Source organism: Prionailurus bengalensis, chromosome A3 (assembly GCF_016509475.1).
Source record: "Prionailurus bengalensis isolate Pbe53 chromosome A3, Fcat_Pben_1.1_paternal_pri, whole genome shotgun sequence".
In the NCBI taxonomy this organism is placed as follows: Eukaryota; Metazoa; Chordata; class Mammalia; order Carnivora; family Felidae; genus Prionailurus; species Prionailurus bengalensis.
Window position 1 is genome coordinate 50116220 of NC_057354.1, and position 18291 is coordinate 50134510.

At 49.0% G+C, this 18291-nt stretch overlaps 1 protein-coding gene across 1 annotated transcript in view; it reads right to left on the bottom strand.

The window, feature by feature from the left end:
- Positions 1-18291, bottom strand: part of ABHD12 (abhydrolase domain containing 12, lysophospholipase) — an 86276-nt gene that overhangs the window by 7034 nt on the left and 60951 nt on the right. The window contains exons 3-8 of the mRNA XM_043604739.1: positions 12803-12908; positions 10087-10206; positions 6138-6168; positions 3743-3788; positions 1304-1433; positions 179-216 (exon numbers count right to left, since the gene is read on the bottom strand). Coding sequence (XP_043460674.1) covers positions 179-216; positions 1304-1433; positions 3743-3788; positions 6138-6168; positions 10087-10206; positions 12803-12908 — 471 coding nt within the window. The remainder of the gene's footprint in view (positions 1-178; positions 217-1303; positions 1434-3742; positions 3789-6137; positions 6169-10086; positions 10207-12802; positions 12909-18291) is intronic.

An 18291-nucleotide genomic window follows, 5' to 3' on the forward strand; every position in this document is an offset into this window, starting at 1 on the left:
CCAGACCCCAGCCTCAACGCCCAGCCCACAGGACTCCGAGAAGACACCAAACGCTATTGCTGTGCTGCTCGTCCCAGCACCCACCTCTCAAACACACTGCCTGCCCTGCCCAGGCCCCAAGACCAGGAGGAGGCTGTGCCCACACAACCAGGACTCGCATTGACACACAAGCCCCTACCTCGCTCACACAGGCGCCGCACCAGGTTTGTTGCCACTCTGAGAAGGGAGGAAGAAACAGTTCAGTTGTATGATGACAAAAATTGTTTTAAAGGACTGTTTAAAGGAAAAATTGTTTTCAAGACTGTTCTAGTCTTGAAAGTGCCCAGAGAAGAGGTAGGATCTGTGAAGTGGTTGGTGGGGCTCCAGGGGTGGGGGAGGGTGTGGACAAAGATGCCCCAGGACTGTGGTAGGCCCTGCTGCTCCTGCCATCAGCCAAACCCTCTGACAAGGATGGCGATGAGAGCCCCCAGGGCTCTTGCTGTCCCATGCAGACAGCCACGGCAGGACTGCCTGCTCCTCACTCTGCCCAGGCTCCTGTCTGCAGGCACACGGTTCACTCTCCCCGGCACTTCCCAGCCCATAGAACCCACCCAACTGCAGCACACTGTCTGAGGTGAGAAGCAAGGGGACAAGGGGGCCACAGCCACTGCACCCACAGGAAAGGCTGTTGGAAAAGGGACAGCTGCTGAAGGTCTTGGGACTCTGGGCCTTGAGAACAGTGCTCCCTTTAGAAACACTCTGGACCTTACATCAGCAGAAGCAGTTCAGGCGGCCCCAAATGGAATATTAAACTGCTTCTCGTCTTGGCAGATGTAGGAAGGAAAGCACCCACTGCTGCCTCCCCAAAGTTCTCTGGTAAGCCAAATACAGGTTAAATGCATGCCATCAAAGCCCCGGCACTCAGGCTTGCCAGCCAGCACCTGCCCTCCAAAGCCAGGAGATGCAGAGCTCGAGTGCATCCAGGATTCCAGCCCTGTCCCGTTCTGCTCTGAAGACCTCTCCCTGAGGCATACTTTTACGGCAAGTGTGCCCATCCTTCCTGCAGAGGGAGATGGCCACCCCACGACTGCCCATGTGTGTCTCAAGTCACTTCTTGGGTTGAGGAGTTAAAGTAGCTCAAACTCTTCATGGTCTTCTGTGGTGCTTGATCCCCTGCCCCCACCATGGGAATGAGGGACAAGGCTTGCTGGGACTAAGGGTGTCATCGGATCCAGAAGCCACTAGGGCACTCTTTGAGAGATCAGGTAGTAAGTTGCCCTGTGAAAACCTGTTCCCCCAAGGCTCTATCATGCTGCAAACTCACCCAGTGCCTAGGGAATGACCCCAAATATATACAGGGTTGTCTCCACTTCTTGCTTTGATCCAGTCAAAAACATGGAGTGCGTCATACGTCATGCCTCGCTCTGATGGCGTTCCTACTGAGTCTCCCCACCCTGGATGGAGAGGAGCAGCAAGTGGAGGAAGTTAAACCCAGCTCGTGGAAACTCTTGAGGAGCAGGCTCATCCCTTTCTTTCTCAACAGGCAGCCCAGGGCAGTCTGGGGCAATGGAAGTCTCTGCTACCACAAACTATAGCCCCATGTGCAGGGTGTCTGGACAAGCCTGCTCCTACTTCTCCCACTTCCTCACAACCCCAGTTACAACCCCTGAACCCAAACAGCCATCCACACACTCTCATCCTAGTCCAGATGAACAACTGTAGATGGGGGCAGTCTGACACAGATTCCTGCGAGCAAAAAGGACAGCAACCTCCCCAATGCTCAGGGCTTGCTGGTGGCTGGCCCAAGATGAAAGGTCAGTGAGACCCCAGCCCACCCAGGAGCCTCTGTAGGACAGAGCGTCCCAGGGGGTCCCTGGGCCCAGTTTGGACTCCACGCCACCTATAACCCAGCTAAAGACAGATGTGGGAAGCCAGACGAGGGCGTGAGGGAGAGGGATGGATTCCAGGCTCAAGGCAACTCTGACCCAGAAAGGGAAGGGGCTCTTAGCATAGCAGAAGAAAGCTAACAATCTGTGCCCCCAGATTGTATCTTCCCCCAGGGCCCTCCCCCTGGGCTCTTGGAAAGGGCAAGTGCCACTGTCATTTCCAGCAACTCAGCAGTGAGTCATCATCAAATGATCTGAAAGCACCACAAGGCTCAGAAAAAGCCAGTTCTGCTGCATAAGCAAAACCCACAGTTCGTGTGTACATGCCACCTCCCCTGGGCATCCCAAATGCCAGATTAGGGAAAGGACTACGCAGGAGATAATGCCAGACTGAGAGGCTTAGGGCATGGATGGGAGGATGGGACCCAAGGACAGGGAAATGTGGAGACACAGACAGACAGAGACCAGGATAGGGAGACACAGTCAGAGGGTGGGCTTAGAAATGCAGAAACTCAGTGAGAACTGGAAAGAAGAAGTGCTATGAGGGATTTCACTTCCTGGTAGAAACACAGGGAGATGAACAAGGACGAAGGCCACCCCTTCTCATCACCCTCAGTTCTCCAGCACTCAGCAAAAACAGAAAACCCTTTTTAGCATGGAGAAAAGGATAAGTGGGTAAACTACTTTCCAGATCCTTTATCTGCAGTTTTTCCCAGCCCAGAATTTTCATCACGATGGAACATTCTTCTGTGAAAGAATCATCCCTGTTTTAGGCAGAATAACAGCCCCCACAGAGGTCTCTGTCCTCATCCCTGGAGCCTATGAATATGTTAAATTATGTGGGCAAGCAGGGGGACTGAGGATGCAGAAAGAATTCAGGCCACTGATCAGTGAACTGATGGGCAATTATCAGCTCACCCACATGGGTACAAAGTAATCACCAGGGTCTATATAACAAGTGAGAGAGAAAGACAAAAGACAGGGTCAGAGTGACCAGACCCAAGAGGCCATGAGTCAAAGAACAAGGACAGCTTCGAGAAACTGGAAAAGGCAAGGAATCAGATTCTCCCAGAACCTCCTCAAGGGACCGGCCCTGCCAACACCTGGTATTCAGCCCAGTGGCTAAAGATTTTGTACTTTTGACCTCCAGAACTGCAAGATAATAACTCTGTGCTGTTTCAAGACATCAAGTTTGTGGTAATTTTTTACAGAAGCAAGAAGAAACTAACACAACCCCCATATCCTTGCCATGAGGGTATCGACACCGCTGCCCAACCCCACAAGATCAGGCTAAGCTGGCCAAGCAGCCCTTTGACTTCTGACCTCTGCTGTTGAGACTACAGGAGGCCTATACTTCTCCCAGTCAACACAAAGTATTTTCCTGGCTCACTAAGGTGCACACATCAAACTGTGGGTTTTCAATCTCTTCAGGGGCAAGCCCCCTGATTCATTCAAGAAAGAAAATATATTAAGGGGCAAGAAGAAGAATCTACCTTCTCCTAAGAGTTCTTTTTCCTGCTTTCAGAACTTCAGCAAGACAAGCTCTCCTGCCTATAAACTGTGTCTGCTGACCAGCTTTGGGGGGTTCTGAATCCAATAAAGAAGAAAAAAGACAGTATTTTCTACATTGAAAATGCTGCTGACAGAGGATATATGCTGGGGTTCCAGGCACCGGAGCCTCCACTTCAGGAAGGATACCCTGCATCTGTGTGAAGGACACACACGGTCCCTCCACCACCTTTCCACATTTGTCATCACCACAGGTTGGGGCACCACAAGCTGCTAGCACTGTTTAAGCCTCTCAGGGTGATGCCTGCACAGCAGACCCTGAAGTGAGCACTGGGAGGGCCCAGACACGCACTTGCAAAAGAACTCACCTCTGTAGTCAAAGGTGACCACGTGGTAACCAAGGGAACTCAGCACCTGTAAAGTGAAAAATAAATATCTGGGCAACAAATCCATGCATCCTGGATCGAGGGCAACTTGCCTCCGACTAAACCCAGTCTAATTCAGTCTTAGTGCCCTGCACACAATGGGAGCTTAATAAAGACTGGTACCATGCTGCCCCATTCCCCATTATAAAACCCAGATGTCAACTGCTGCTACAGGACACGGGTGTGCCCTCTGCCTCAGGAATATAGGAAGAATGGCTCTCCCACAGGTGAGACTGCTAGAGTACCTCCACACTCACATGGGCTCACAGGGCAGACACCCAGAGACCAGAGACCCAGGGGGAGGGCCTCTATGGTGCAGAGACTGCATCTGGGATTCTGACTGCAACCTAGCATTTCTCAGACTTTAAGTTTCTGTTGAATTTTTCTGTTATAAGAACAAAATTCCTCCAGACTGTATGATCTCTTGCATTAGATAACTATTCACAGCCCTTGCCTGAGCCCTCCTGGAGTGTGCCCAGAGCCAAGTGAAAGCTGCCAGGCACAAACTTCCCCCAAATCACCCAAGGCGGTGTGCTCCTTTCTCCTTAGGCTGCCCCAGGGCGGCCTACAGCACTTCCTTCCAGCTCCACGCTGTCTGCCTAGCCTGCACCTCCAGGGTCACACCTGCTCCAGGTAGGAAGTCTTTCTGTGAATACAAACCTCAACTGGGGACCACAGCTCTGCAAGCACACCCCCTCTCTGACTTGATCCAATTCACTCGAGGAAACAAACCCACCAAGAGCCCATAGCAGCCCCTGTCCTCGGTGTATGAGGGACAGAGCAGTGCCCACATGATACAGATATTCCCACACATCTGCATCTGTCCCTCTTTGCTGGGTTAGCCAATGCAGACATCCACCCATGTGAGGAGAGGACGTGGGAGATGGCGCGGTGAGGCCCTGGCACTCTGGAGTCAACTATACGTTTCAGGCTCTGAGACTCAAGCTTCTGAAGAAGACAAGCAGGCAGAAGTGAGGGTCTAAAAGCCTGCCTAGGAGACACACTGTCACCTCCCCCAGGTTGGCTGTGGGCCTCCTCCTTGGTGCACCTCCTGCAGAGGTGAGATTTCCATGTGGCAGAGCTCCTGACCCTGCAACTTGGCAGAAGTGTGGCTCCACTTTTGCTCTCAGTAGTACTTGTTTTATAGGAGAAACACAGCATTTAACAATTTCAAATGCCTTTAATATAATTGTCAATATCTGGCATCTGATTCCCAAAGTTCATTCATTCTGCTTTTGGAAGCTCTCCCTAGAGGCAGCATTATAGGGAAGCACTCCATGGTAATGGCTTCCGTGAAGGCAGTGTTGGAAAGGCCAATGCAGATCAACTCTCACAAGTACTGGAGGGACACACTTGTGTTCATGTCTCCTGGGAGGAGCAGTGGGAAACATTTAGGTGATGTTCTCTCGTTCCTATACCATATGGACACCGCTCTGCACATCATACACACTTTGTATTTTGCTTTGCTTGTTTTACACTGAGTACCCCACTGCCCGTCATCATACTGAGAACCCCACTCTGCCCATCATCCACATTGTGGACCCCACTTTGCCCGTCATCACACTGTGGACCCTACTCCACCCATCATCCACAATGTGGACCCCATTCTTCCCATTATCACATTGAGGACCCCACTCTGCCCGTCATCCATACTGTGGACCCCACTCTACCCATCATCACACTGTGGACCCCACTTTGCCTGTCGTCACACTGTGGACCCCACTCCACCCATCATCCACACTGTGAACCCCACTCCGCCCATCATCCACACTGTGGACCCCACTCCACCCGTCATCCACATTACAGACCCCACTCCGCCCATCATCCACACTGTGGACCCCACTCCACCCGTCATCCACATTACAGACCCCACTCCACCCATCATCACACTGTGGACCCCACTCCACCCGTCATCCACATTGTGGACCCCATTCTTCCCATTATCACACTGAGGACCCCACTCTGCCTGTCATCCATACTGTGGACCCCCCTCTGCCCATCATCATACTGTGGACCCCACTCCACCCGTCATCCACATTACAGACCCCACTCCGCCCATCGTCACACTGTGGACCCCACTTCACCCATCATCACACTGTGGACCCCACTCCACCCGTCATCCACATTGTGGACCCCATTCTTCCCATCATCACACTGAGGACCCCACTCCATCCGTCATCACACTGTGGACCCCACTCTGCTCATCATCCGCATTGTGGACCCCACTCCATCTGTCATCACACTGTGGACCCACTCCACCCGTCATCATACTGAGGACCCCACTCTGCCTGTGGTCACCACACTGTTTGTCATACAACTGTGTGCCATCCTCACCTACCTTGTAAAGCTCCACTCGGTGGTCACCTCCTCTAAAGAATCAGGGAAAAGGAAACAAGAATGGGTGTTAGCACATCTTTTAAAGAAGGCAGGCCCCAGGGTCAGTACTGGAGTGTCTGGGTCTGTAGTGACTTGTTCCTTCAATACATACAAAGAGGGTCAATGGTGATAGGTGACCTCCTCTGCAGGACACCCTAAGTGGCTGCAAGCTTATTTCTGACAGTACCATGCCAAGCAAGGGACAGCCTTAGTACTTTTGGGATATTTCTTATTTATTACCATACTTGTATTTTTGACTAGGTAATACATGCGTACAATACAAAATCCAGAAGACACAAAAGAATGCACAGTACGCCCCTCACTCCTGCCCAGGATCCAGCTTTTCCCTCAAGTCCCCCATGTCAGGGACCACCACGTAGGCAGAGACGAAGGTGCTTCTTTACCATAGGTACCTGCCACATACTCTACTGCCTCTCACTTTTTTAGTATATGTGCTGCCGAAGCGAGCACGGCCTCTCACTTTAAAAAAAAAAAAAATGCTTATTTATTTATTCTAAAGATAGAGTATGAGTCGGGGAGGGAAAGAGAGAAAGAAAGAGAGAGAGAGAGAGAGAGAGAGAGAGAGAGAGAGTGAGTCAGAGAGAGAGAGACAGAGAGAATCCCAAGCAGGCTCCAGGCTCAGTGCATAGCCCAACGTGGGCTCAATCTCATGACCACAAGATCATGAGCTGAGCCAAAATCAAGAACAGGACACTTAACCACCCAAGCCATTCAGGCACCCCTGTCTCTCACTTTTCACTCAGTAAATCACAGCCAACTTGCAGTATTTGCAGTTCCCCTCTGCCTTATCTTGCAGTTGTTCTGGCTCTTTCCTATCTGCTGTTAACCTGAGTTTTGCTGCCATGTCCAGCCTGTGCTGATATCCCTTTGCAAACGTGACGTGTGATCCATGTGTGGAATATGTTCCTACACACAGAACGGCTGGGTAGAAGGTGTGTGTGATCATAAGCTTAACTATTACTGCCCAGCCGTCTTCAGAGGGGCCCTGGCCCATCTCCTAGCCCCACACTCACACACTAGCGTGTAGTGGACACTTATTACTGAGGCCGAACAGGCTTTTGTGCACCCGAACTGTTATGTGTGTCTACACTTCTTTGTCCGAGGACTATCTACCCCTTCTCACACTTTCTGTCCAGTTATTGGTCAGCTGTTACTGTGGACAGACACCAAAGTGGGGATGGGGCTGCCTCAGGAAGGAAAGTGTGTCAATGGGCAGGCTCACCCTGTCTAGCCTTCTTAATGGTTTTCCTTTTTTATAGCTAAGAGCACTCTGGCCATTTTGGGTGTGTATGTGTGCGTGTGTGTGTGTGTGTGTGTGTGTGTGTGTGGGCAGGGACTGTCACTGAGAGAGACAAGGATGAGACAAAGGAGGAAAACCAATACAATGAAGCCACAGAAATACAAGGGAATAAATTTCAGGACCAGAAGGAAATAATGTAAAATGTTTTCAGTTATCTTTGGAGGCATTCATGGTGGCTTTTGTCTAGATTGTTCAAATTCCCTACCTTGCACAAAAAGAAGAGGTTGAGCACATGATAAAATGTGAGGCAGTAGCCAGGGACTGGACCCCAGGGAGCCAGGGCCACTGCAATCCTGCTAGGCCAAGGGGTGGCCAGCAGGTCTATGTAGGCAGTCTCTGGGGAGACGGGGAGGGGGCAGCAACACTTTCAAAGTCTCAATGCTCCTTCAAACCAGAAGTTTAGGCTACTCTTTTTTACCATGCGACTGGCATTGCTTAACTGAAGCTTATTCCCAGTAAACTATGAACTTCCCTCATTTATACAAAGATGCTACCAGAGCTATTAGTAACCACTTACTCTTTGAAAAGCAGAAGAGAAACCCACTGTAGTTTGTCCCAGACAAAGAGGAAAGCAAACTGCCAAGTGCATGCATGATTCTGCAGATACACACTCTGCTCTCCAGGCTCACACACCATCCTTGCAGGCTTCACTTCCTGGACTTCCTGCAGTGTCCACTGTGCAGCCCCTCTGCTCCAACACCACCATGCTTTCCTTGCCCCTCCAGAAAGGCCCATGAATTGATCTCCTTGTTGGTTCTGCCTATAAAATCACATCCCCCCAGCCAAGGTGCCACACTGACCCTCACCCAGACCCTGCTGTGGCCCTTCCTCCTGTCGGCTCCTGCTGGCTCTTTCTCACACACCCTAAGGAAGCTGCAACAACAGTGACCCTCCTGGAGGTTTTCAGGCACTGCTTTGTTCAGAAAATGCACCTCCTCCCTCCTCACCCTGCTCTTCCAGATACTCTTCTGTAAGGTCAACCACATGGGTAGAAGGAACAGACCCCCACCCTGGGATGACAGACCCTCCCAGCTAATCTGAAGGACACATCACTAAAGCCACTCTTGAAAAGCACCTGGGATAAACCTGGGCAAAGGGTTTTGCCTGGTACAGATAGTGCCTCAGCAGTGGCCCAGCAGGACACACTGGCATCATTGACTTACAGCTGGGATAGACAACTCACACTCATCAGCTGATGTGACAGCACTGACAAGCCTGTCTGCGCACACCCAGCTGGGGTGCCTCTGGCCTCCCTCTGCTTTTGGCCACCCCTCCTCACCCCCACCTCTCAGCAATCATTGCCCCTTGCAAGGAAGTATGCCTTTGCCTGCAGACGGGCACGCCTGCCAGTGAGAAAGTGCCAGACTGCCTGCGACCCTCACAGTGGGATGACAGACTCTCATACTGGGAAGACAGATCCCCACCCTTGGACAACAGATACTTACCCTGGGACGACTGACCCTCCTCATACAGGACAACAGACTTCCACATTGGGATGACAGATCCTCACACTGGGACAACAGACTCCCACACTGGGACGACAGAGCCTCACACTGGGATGACAGACCCCCACACTGGGATGACAGATCCTCACTCATACTGGGATGACACACCCCCACACTGGGATGACAGACCCTCACACTAGGATGACAGACTCCACCCTGGGATGACAGACCCCCACCCTGGCATGACAGATCCTCACACTGGAATGACAGATCCTTACCCTGGGATGACAGACCCCCACCCTGGGATGACAGAGCACCCCCTGGGGCAACAGATCCTCACGGTGGGACGACAGACCCTCACCGTGGGATGACAGGGGTGGCTGATGAACAGGAGACAGCATTCCGCAGGGGTGCTGCAGTCCTAAAGTGTCACAATGACCCCTCTGAGGGACCACTGTTCCTTACTCAGAGAAACTTATTTCCTAAATCACAGGCCCTCACTTTGCCCTTTAAATTCTATCAGGAAGAAGGAAACACCCACTCTGGCCCAGAATCTGGGTCACTATGACAGAGACACAGCTTCCTCCACTCTACCTAGGTGCCAGGCTCACATAAGGGGTTTCTGGACACAGCTTCCCATACCTGCTTAACACAGGAGTTCCCAGGGTGCCTGGGTGGCTCAGTTGATTAGGCATCTGATTCTTGGTTTTGGCTTGGGTCATGATTTCATGGTTCATGGGCTCGAGCCCCAAGTCAGGCTGTGTGCTGATGGTGTGGAGTCTGCTTGAGATTCTCTCTCTCTGCCCCTCCCCTGCTTGTGCTCCCTCCCTCAAAATAAATAAATAAACTTAAAAAAAAAAAAAAAAGGAGTTCCCAAGGAAACTGCACCTGGGCCCATCATGCACACAGCCCACTTTGCTCTGAGCCTATAGGGACACTGCTTCATGAAAGTTTCACCTTGACCCCTTTTCCCCAAACTCCATAAACACTGCCTTTTCCTGTGTTCTCAGGATGCTCCATGGCCCCACTGTCTGCACACTCCCTCACTGCAGTGGATCAGTAGAACCAACTGGGCCAGGACCTTCCCACTTCATAAAGGAGTCAGCAATCAGAGAAGACATACTGTGTGGGCTCCTCTTCCTCACCTGGTGCCTGCATTTCCGTGCAGGTACAGGATGATAGGGTGGCTGGTAGACAAGGCATCCTCATACCACATCTGGTCCTTTCCTTGGGCGTCCTTCCACCAGACGGCAGGGACAGTGTGCCTGAAACAGAAGCAGAGCAGAGTGACATAATCAAATGATGGCAATTGTTGATAGAATGATGGAGGAACAGAGTCACAACTGAGCAGAGAACAGGACAGAAGGGCTGGAGAGACAAACTGCCCTCATCACAAGGAGAAATAACTACAGAGCTTCAAGCTACAGGGATGGTTTCTGACAGATTTCCTGACTTGCACCTGGGCCCCCTCTGGACCACAGAAGCTCCCTCTGGTAGCAGTTGCGTGGGGCAGGGGCGAGTATGAGGTAGGGTTTCTCGCATGTGAACTGGAGTTCTGTAAGGTACAATCTATTCTGGCTCAGTCACCAGGCCTTCACCTGGGCCTTACACAGAATGAGCACTTAATAAATACTAGCCAAGTAACATCATTTTCTCTTATACATACCTATACTTAAAAAAAATTTTTTTTAATGTTCATACATACCTATATTTTTAAACTGTACACAATTTAACTCACAACGTACTTAAGATAGTTCATGCTATCATGGGTGCTAATTCAGCAACACTGATCTTTATGAGCTGGACTAGAAGCCTGGCCATCCTTAAAGCACCCTTTCTAATGCACAACACATTCAAGGGCCTGCTCACAAGGCATCTGGGAGCAGACCCATCTCTGTAGGAGGAGAGGCTGCAGGCTGGCATGCTGTGTGGATGAACTGGCAATAAGCCTGACTCATCCCACACCTGGCCAGGCAGGTGGGCTCGGTCTCTCTGGCCAGAACTGTCCTCCAGGGAGATGCTCCAGTTAATCTGAAGTCAGTCCACAACAAATACTGTTAATCACAGAGGAGGGTCTGTAAAGCATACATTTATTAGCAAGAATGTTTGAAAGTATTAAATGGCCATTTTTTAAATTTTCTAGCTCTTAAGTTTTAGTATTTAATTTCTAACATTTCTTTCGTTCATTCCAGAGGCTTGCATTTTGGGTGATTCTGACCATAATTATCACTCTCTGGCAATTACAAATCCATGGGATGGAAAGGCACATTTTAAAGGTGCTGGAGAACACCTGGATGGCTCAGTTGGTTAAGTGTCTGACTCTTGGTTTTGGATCAGGTCATGATCTCACAGTTCCATGAGTTTGAGCCCTGTATTGGACTCCGCACTGGCAGCATGGAGCCTGCTTGGGATTCTCTCTCTACCCCCACTCTCTCTGCCCCTCCTCCACTCATGCTATGTCTGTCTCTCTCTAAATAAACAAACTAAAACAAAATTAAATACAAAAAATAAAGGTGCTTGAAGCTGATTCACTTCCGGGAAGCAGCCTACTCCAAACCGGAGGCTCCTAAAGGCCAGGGAAGGTCACAGTCAGAGGGAAGGGACCCTATTTTCCCAGGGCTCTCCTGCCCTCTGCCAGGTAGAGAGTTTATGCCCATAGACAAGCAACTGAGAACAAGCCTACTGCCACCCGAGGGCCCACACAGTCCTCATGAAAACACAGGGTGCAGACATGGGCAGGCAGCAGGGCCCCAGCAACATACAGCCTGGCTGTCACTACCCTTGGTCTCACCATTGTTGTCACTAAGTACAACCTTCTTGTGTGACTGCTGTGAGAGCTTTCAGCCTATCAGCACCACAAACACCCCTCCTGCTATATAACTGCCCTACCTGAGGAAGAGGTCCCCACTAACTCCCTGTGTCTCAAAGCACAGACCACACTAACCAGTAGGAGGGCTGACTAATTCCCTCACCAAAGAGCTCTGAGCAAAACACGCCAAGCTTCTGACTGAAGACAGAAGAGCAAAGTGTCCCATGCATACACATTGGTCAGCAAATGCAAGATTAAATTAAACCAGCAATAACAAAAGACTAGTGCCAGCATCAACTCCTAGAACAATAATCTCCCTTCCTATTTTATATTCTTTACCCAGGACCATTTGAAATGCCTGAACTTCCCCACAGCCCACACTGGGAAGCCACCCACAGCATTTTGTTTAGAAGTATCTCACATACACAGCAGTTTTCTGTGACAGCAGAGAGAGACATTATGGCTACTGAAAGGGAAACCCAGCCACATAAAGGGGCAGTGATGCTGAGCTGCTTCTGAGAGAAAAAGGAAAACACCACAGAAAATTGGTCAATTTTAATTTAGTTGTTCAGAAACACCCACTTTTCCACAGCGAAAAAAACATGAAAATAGATTCCAAGGAGTCACAGAGAAGTCACAGAGCTTACATCCAATTTAAATTTGTGGCTCAAAAAAGTAAATATGAGGAAGATAGCAAACACCATCATTATCAACTGCTGGGAGTGCTGCACATGAAAGAAATCCAGCTATCTCCAATGTTTAGATGCTCCCTTCTCTGAGAAGAAAGGGTGCATTTCGAACCTGTGCTCATGATTCCATACTCATACTCTCCTTTTTCCCCCTGGAAATAAAGTTCTCTGCAACAAACAGCCTGGTTCACAAAGCCTTCGCTATTTGAAAATCTCAGAACAGAATTTGGTGCCATCTCATTGTGTTCCATCCATTAGGATCAAATTTAGCCAAGATCTCTGCTTTGGAAACAGAGGAGGGTGAAGATAAAAATGGATGCACAATCGTCTTGGACGACATTGGCCACACTGCCCAGCACTCACCAGACTCCAATGGTCACGTCTTCCTCTGGCTGGAGGTAGTAATTACACGTGTGATTCAAACCTTGATCCTGCGGTTTTTTCAAGTCAATGAAATAGGGAACCCTCACTGTGGGGGGACAAAGAGATGGAAACCAGGATTAGTGGGGGCAGATGGACACATGCACACACATGCACACACATACAGCAGAGGCAAAGCTCTTAAGAAGCGCAAAGTCTTTTCCAAAGCAAGAATGCCAGGTGCACAGGGCCCTCCAGCCTCAGATGCAGAGCTGAGAGAGAGGGTGCTGGAATACTGCAAGCACACCTGCACATCCTCCAGCAAGGACGAGGTCTGAGTAGTGATGGTCCTCTGATGGTTGTTCAAGGTGAGAAGATACAAGTGAGGGAACGCAAGATCCCCGAAGAGCCTCAGGGACATTGTGGCCCTGAGAGAGGCTGGAGATGGGGAGGCCAGCCAGGCCTGGCTAAGCCGCAACTGAAGGCTGGAGTCAGGGTGCTGGTGGAAGGGACTGTGGGAAAAGTGACAGGCAGATGGCGTGTTCTGGAGCTGGGGCCACAGCACTCTGTGACCAAGTGATTGTGGGTATGAGTCAGTCAAGTGGGGTCCCAAAGTTTCTAAATCCGTCACTTCATGCCGACAGACCAGTGGAAGATAAGGTATGGGCGCAGGGAATCCACAGAGTCCATCCAGAGTTGAGTGACGCTGAGTGGAACTGTACAGCAGGAGCCCTAGATTTTATAGGTCTCCTGCCAAGAAGACAAGATTCTGTGGGGCACCCACACTAAGGAAAATCCGGGAGCCTTTAGCTGGAGACCAGTCAAGACCCACTGACCTGGAGGAATGTCTGTGAACTACAGGTAGAAGAGCAGGGAAGGAGAGAGATGACATGTATACTGCACAGTCCTACACTGTCATTGTAAAGACAAGCAAGCAACATCACACCACCACCACCCACATGTGACTTGTAAAGAAATACAGGAAGACACAGGCCAGGCTGTTAGTGAAGAGTGTGTGTGTGTGTGCACATGAGCACATGCACAGGGCAGATAGGGGATATTTCATTTTTCCTTTATATACTGTTGTACTTTTACTTCTTGTGGCGAACACAATTTTTAAAGATATATTTAGTTAAAAATTGAAACACTTAAAAAAAAACCAAAACCTTAAGGTGCAACTTACTTTATAAAATGGCAACTCCCAAAAGGGGTAGCAACAAAGAGCAGGATGGTACTGACTAGCCAATCCCACCTTGCATAAGGGAGTCACATACCTCTGTACAGTTTTCTTTGGTGAAGAGAGTAGTTTCATCACATAACTGCACATATCCACATGGTACAAAAGTCAAACATGCTCATCTCCTGTTATCATCCCATTTGTGAGCCATAACCATTGATCTCCCACCTCAGGGCCTTTGCACTTGCTGTCCTCACAACCTGAGTGCTCTCCTGCCACATACCTGCACATCTAGCTCTCACTTCTTCAAATGCCCACTGCAGCTCACTACACATTTGCCGAAGAAATGAAATACCCCCTCGGGAGGACATGGGGGTACACACAAGCTCCTTCCCCAGAAATGCCCTGAGAATTTCACACCATGCAAGGAGACAAACCCACTCACCAAGACTGCTGCCTGTACCTCCAGTTTCTTAACCCATCTCTTCCCTAAGAAGCAGGCTAAATTTTTTCAACTTTAATCATTCCTTTCTCTCAAAAGAAGAATGGCCATCAAAGGAGGTAGCATCACACTTCCTGGTGTTCCCACCATGCCAGCCCTGCACTGCGCATACCCTCCTGTAGTGCTTCCTGTGATGTGCATACCACCACTTCCATTTTACGGCTCTTGTTAAGTCACCAGCTCACATATCACAGAACTGAGACTTGCACCCAGGCAGCCTGACTCCACAGCCCACACTCTTGGCTAATCAGATGGGAAGGAAGAAGGGAAATGGCTCTGATACAGACTGGCCCTAACGTCCTTTCTAGGGGTTGATTAGTGCCCCCCCAAAGAGATACACTGAAGTCCCAACCCCCAGCCCATCAGAATGTGACTTTATTTGGAAATAGGGTCTTTACAGAGATAATTAAGCTAAAGTGAGATCATGAGGTGGACCCTGATCTAGTGTAAGTGGTGTCCTCATCAAAAAGGAAAATTGGGACACTGACACAGACAAGGACAGAGGAAGACAGTGTAAAGACACCAGGAGGAGGCAGCCGCATGACCACAGAGGCAGCTACAAGCCGAGGAATACCACGGACTACCAGCCACCACCAAAGGCTAGGAGGAGGCACAGAAGGACTGTGCCCAGAGTCTCAGGGAGCATGGGCCTGCGACATCTTGATTTCAGGCTTCCAGGCTCTAGAACTGGGAGAGAATAAAATTCTGTTGTTTTAAGCCAGCCAGTTTGTGGTTATTTGTTACATCTGCCCCCAGGGATGAATGTGGCCATGCTCTGGAGCTCAGATCTTACTCTGGCAATGGAACTCAGAGAAGCCTCCCTACCAGAAGGCCCTTGGAAAGGACCTCTCTTTCTTGTGCTATTTCAGACACAGGTACCTACTCCTGCAATCTCCATTCTAGGACTTTGTTCCATGTTGTGGAAACTGAAGGCTGCAGCTTATTGGGCCAGTTCATCATCTGACAACTGTGAAGTGAAATGACTTCCTCAATAAAACTCTGAAAACCGGAACCTGGTGCCCACTGTCCATTCCACACCCAGTCTGTCTTAATTCCACTCCTGAGGCTGGAATTACCCACCCTCCACCTCCCATGCCAAGCAGAAAGTGGGTGTCATCAAGGACTGAGGGCACTTGGCCTCCACTGGCTCAGCTCTCAGGCCTCAGGCTGGTTCTGTGTCGGAAGAGAAGGCGGCCAAGCTACTTACAAACTTCCCCAGTGCTCTGAGAGGACCCCCTACCAGTGAAAAGTGTTTAATGAGGATTGGCAGCTAATCCCAAAAGCTTCCAGGCCTGAGAAATCTAGGAACTGAGAAGCCAAATTCTACTCCAGGAGGACCTCATTCCCCAAAACTTATCTTCCAGTTCACCTTTATTTCTGTTTTAGAAATATCCATGAAAAAGGAGGCAGTGAATGCACCGAGTCCAGCAAATGCCACCTGTAAACCTCTCTGGAGTGAAGGTCCCTGGTCAGTCTGGGGTGTCAGAGAGCTCCAGAAAGTAAGTGGCCAGAGGAACCACTGGGAACTACTGGTCTGAGTGAGCAGAAACTCCACAAAGGGCCAGGTCAAGTGTGCAAGGAGGAGGGTTGTGGGATCTGCCCAGGCCAGAACACACCTCACTCCTGGTGTCCAGGAACAAATGAGTACCAGGACCCTTTGACCTCCTGTGTGATCACATCCCTTGGCCATATGACCCTCAGAGACCCTGCTTCTTCCATAGGGTTGAGTCAGGGACACAGCACAGGGCCCATTGGCAGTGCACAAGGTGCGTGGCAGGGGCAGGAGTGAGGAGTCTGAGACAGGGACAGGAACAATGACTGAGCTCCTCATGGCTATGTATGTAAGTTCGGCCTCACATACAGCTTAACTGCACAGCCCAGGAACCCAAAACACAGGCCGCTGTGTCCACAGGCCAGCAGGGCCCAACCAGCTGCTTCAACCCTTCCTTCCCATTTTGCATTATCTGCCCCCTGGCCACACCATCACTTACCAGCAACCACCTACCAATGCTCATGATCCTGCACAAATGGTGCTCAGTGAATAACCAGTGAGTACATAAATGAACAGAAAACAACCTCATCTATTATCCCTTCTTTAGACCATCTGGAAAGTATGTGATAGGGTGAGAGGCTATGGCTACTTAGCCATAATGGACATTTTTCACTGCCTGACATTTTAAATATTGGGGCTACCTTTCATCCCAGTCACTGATGCACTGGAAGAGTGCTAACAAGGTGCTAACAAGGGGAGGGCCAGAGGGCCCTGGGTTTTATCAAATTTTAACTACATGATGTGGGCTGTAGGGGCTTCTCTAATAAGAAAAGGGGTAAGAAAGGAAAATAGTATGGAGGTTCCCCAAAAAATTAAAAATAGAACTATTCTATGATTATACTGTGTGGATATTTACCCCCAAAATACAAAACCATTAATTCAAAAAAATATATGCATCCCCATGTTTATTACAGCATTATTTACAATTGCCAGATTATGGAAACAGCTCAAGTGTCCACGGATAGACAAATGAATAAGGACAATGTAGCGTGTGTGTGCGTGCACACGCACACACACACACCTGACTATTACTCAGACATAAAAAAAAGGGCCATAGCTTCCCATTGTGACAACATGGATAGATCTATAGTGTATTATGCCAAGTGAAATAATCAGAGAAAGACAAATACCATATGATTTCATTCATATGTGGAATCTAAAACAAAAAAACAAATGAATAAACAAGCAAAAAACAGAATCAGACCTACAAACACAGAGAACAAACTGATGGTTGCCAGAGAGAAGTGTTGGCGGGGGAGCGGGGGGGGGGGGCGATGGGCAAAATAGGAGAAGGGGAGTGGGAGGTACAGGATTCCAGTTCTGCAGTAAGTTAGTCACAGGGATGAAAGGCACAGCATAAGGAATAGTCAATAATACTGTAATCATGTTTATGATATACTCGTGGTAAGCACAGCCTAATTTTTAAACTTATCCAGTCACTATGCTGTATACCTGAAACTAATGTAACATTGTGTGTCAACTACACTCAAATAAAAAAAATTTAAAAGAAAGACAGCTATCAAGGGTTAACAGGGACTGCTAAGAGGAAGGAAAAAGAGGAAGCTTAAGAATTATTGTCCCAGAGAATGTTAAAGCAAGTTGGCTGGCCTTCTGCTTTAAAAACAAATATATAATTTATATATCTAACCTATTTCCAAAAAAAGGCCCAAGGTAATGTGCAGAGGAGCAGTTCTGTGCAGGCCTCTGAACTGAAACATTCCTTTCACCAAGAGATAGTTCTAGATATGAGGGGAAAAGAACTGCAGAGAAGATAGCTAGATTTCATTACACAGCCATAAAAAAGGATGAGATCTTGCCATTTTGAGACAACACAGATGGTATATGCTAAGTGAAATAAATCAGAGAAAGAGAGATACCATATGATTTCACTTACACGTGGAATCTATAAAACAAATGGAATCTACAAAACAAAAGAACAAACAAACAAAAAAACTGAAACCAGACCCACAAATACAGAGAACAAACTGGTGGTTGCCAGAGGGGAAGGGGGTGGGAAGACGGGCAAAATAGGGGAAGGGGATGAAGAGGTACAAACTTCTAGTTAAATACATATATCATGAAGATAAAAAGTACAGCACAGGGAATACAGTCTATAATATTGTAGCAAATTAGTATACTGACAGATGGTAACTACACTTATTGTGAGGAGCCCCGAGAATGCATATAATTGTTGAAGCTCTGTGTTATACACCTGAAACTAATGTAATACTATATGCCAACTATACTTCAGTTTAACAACA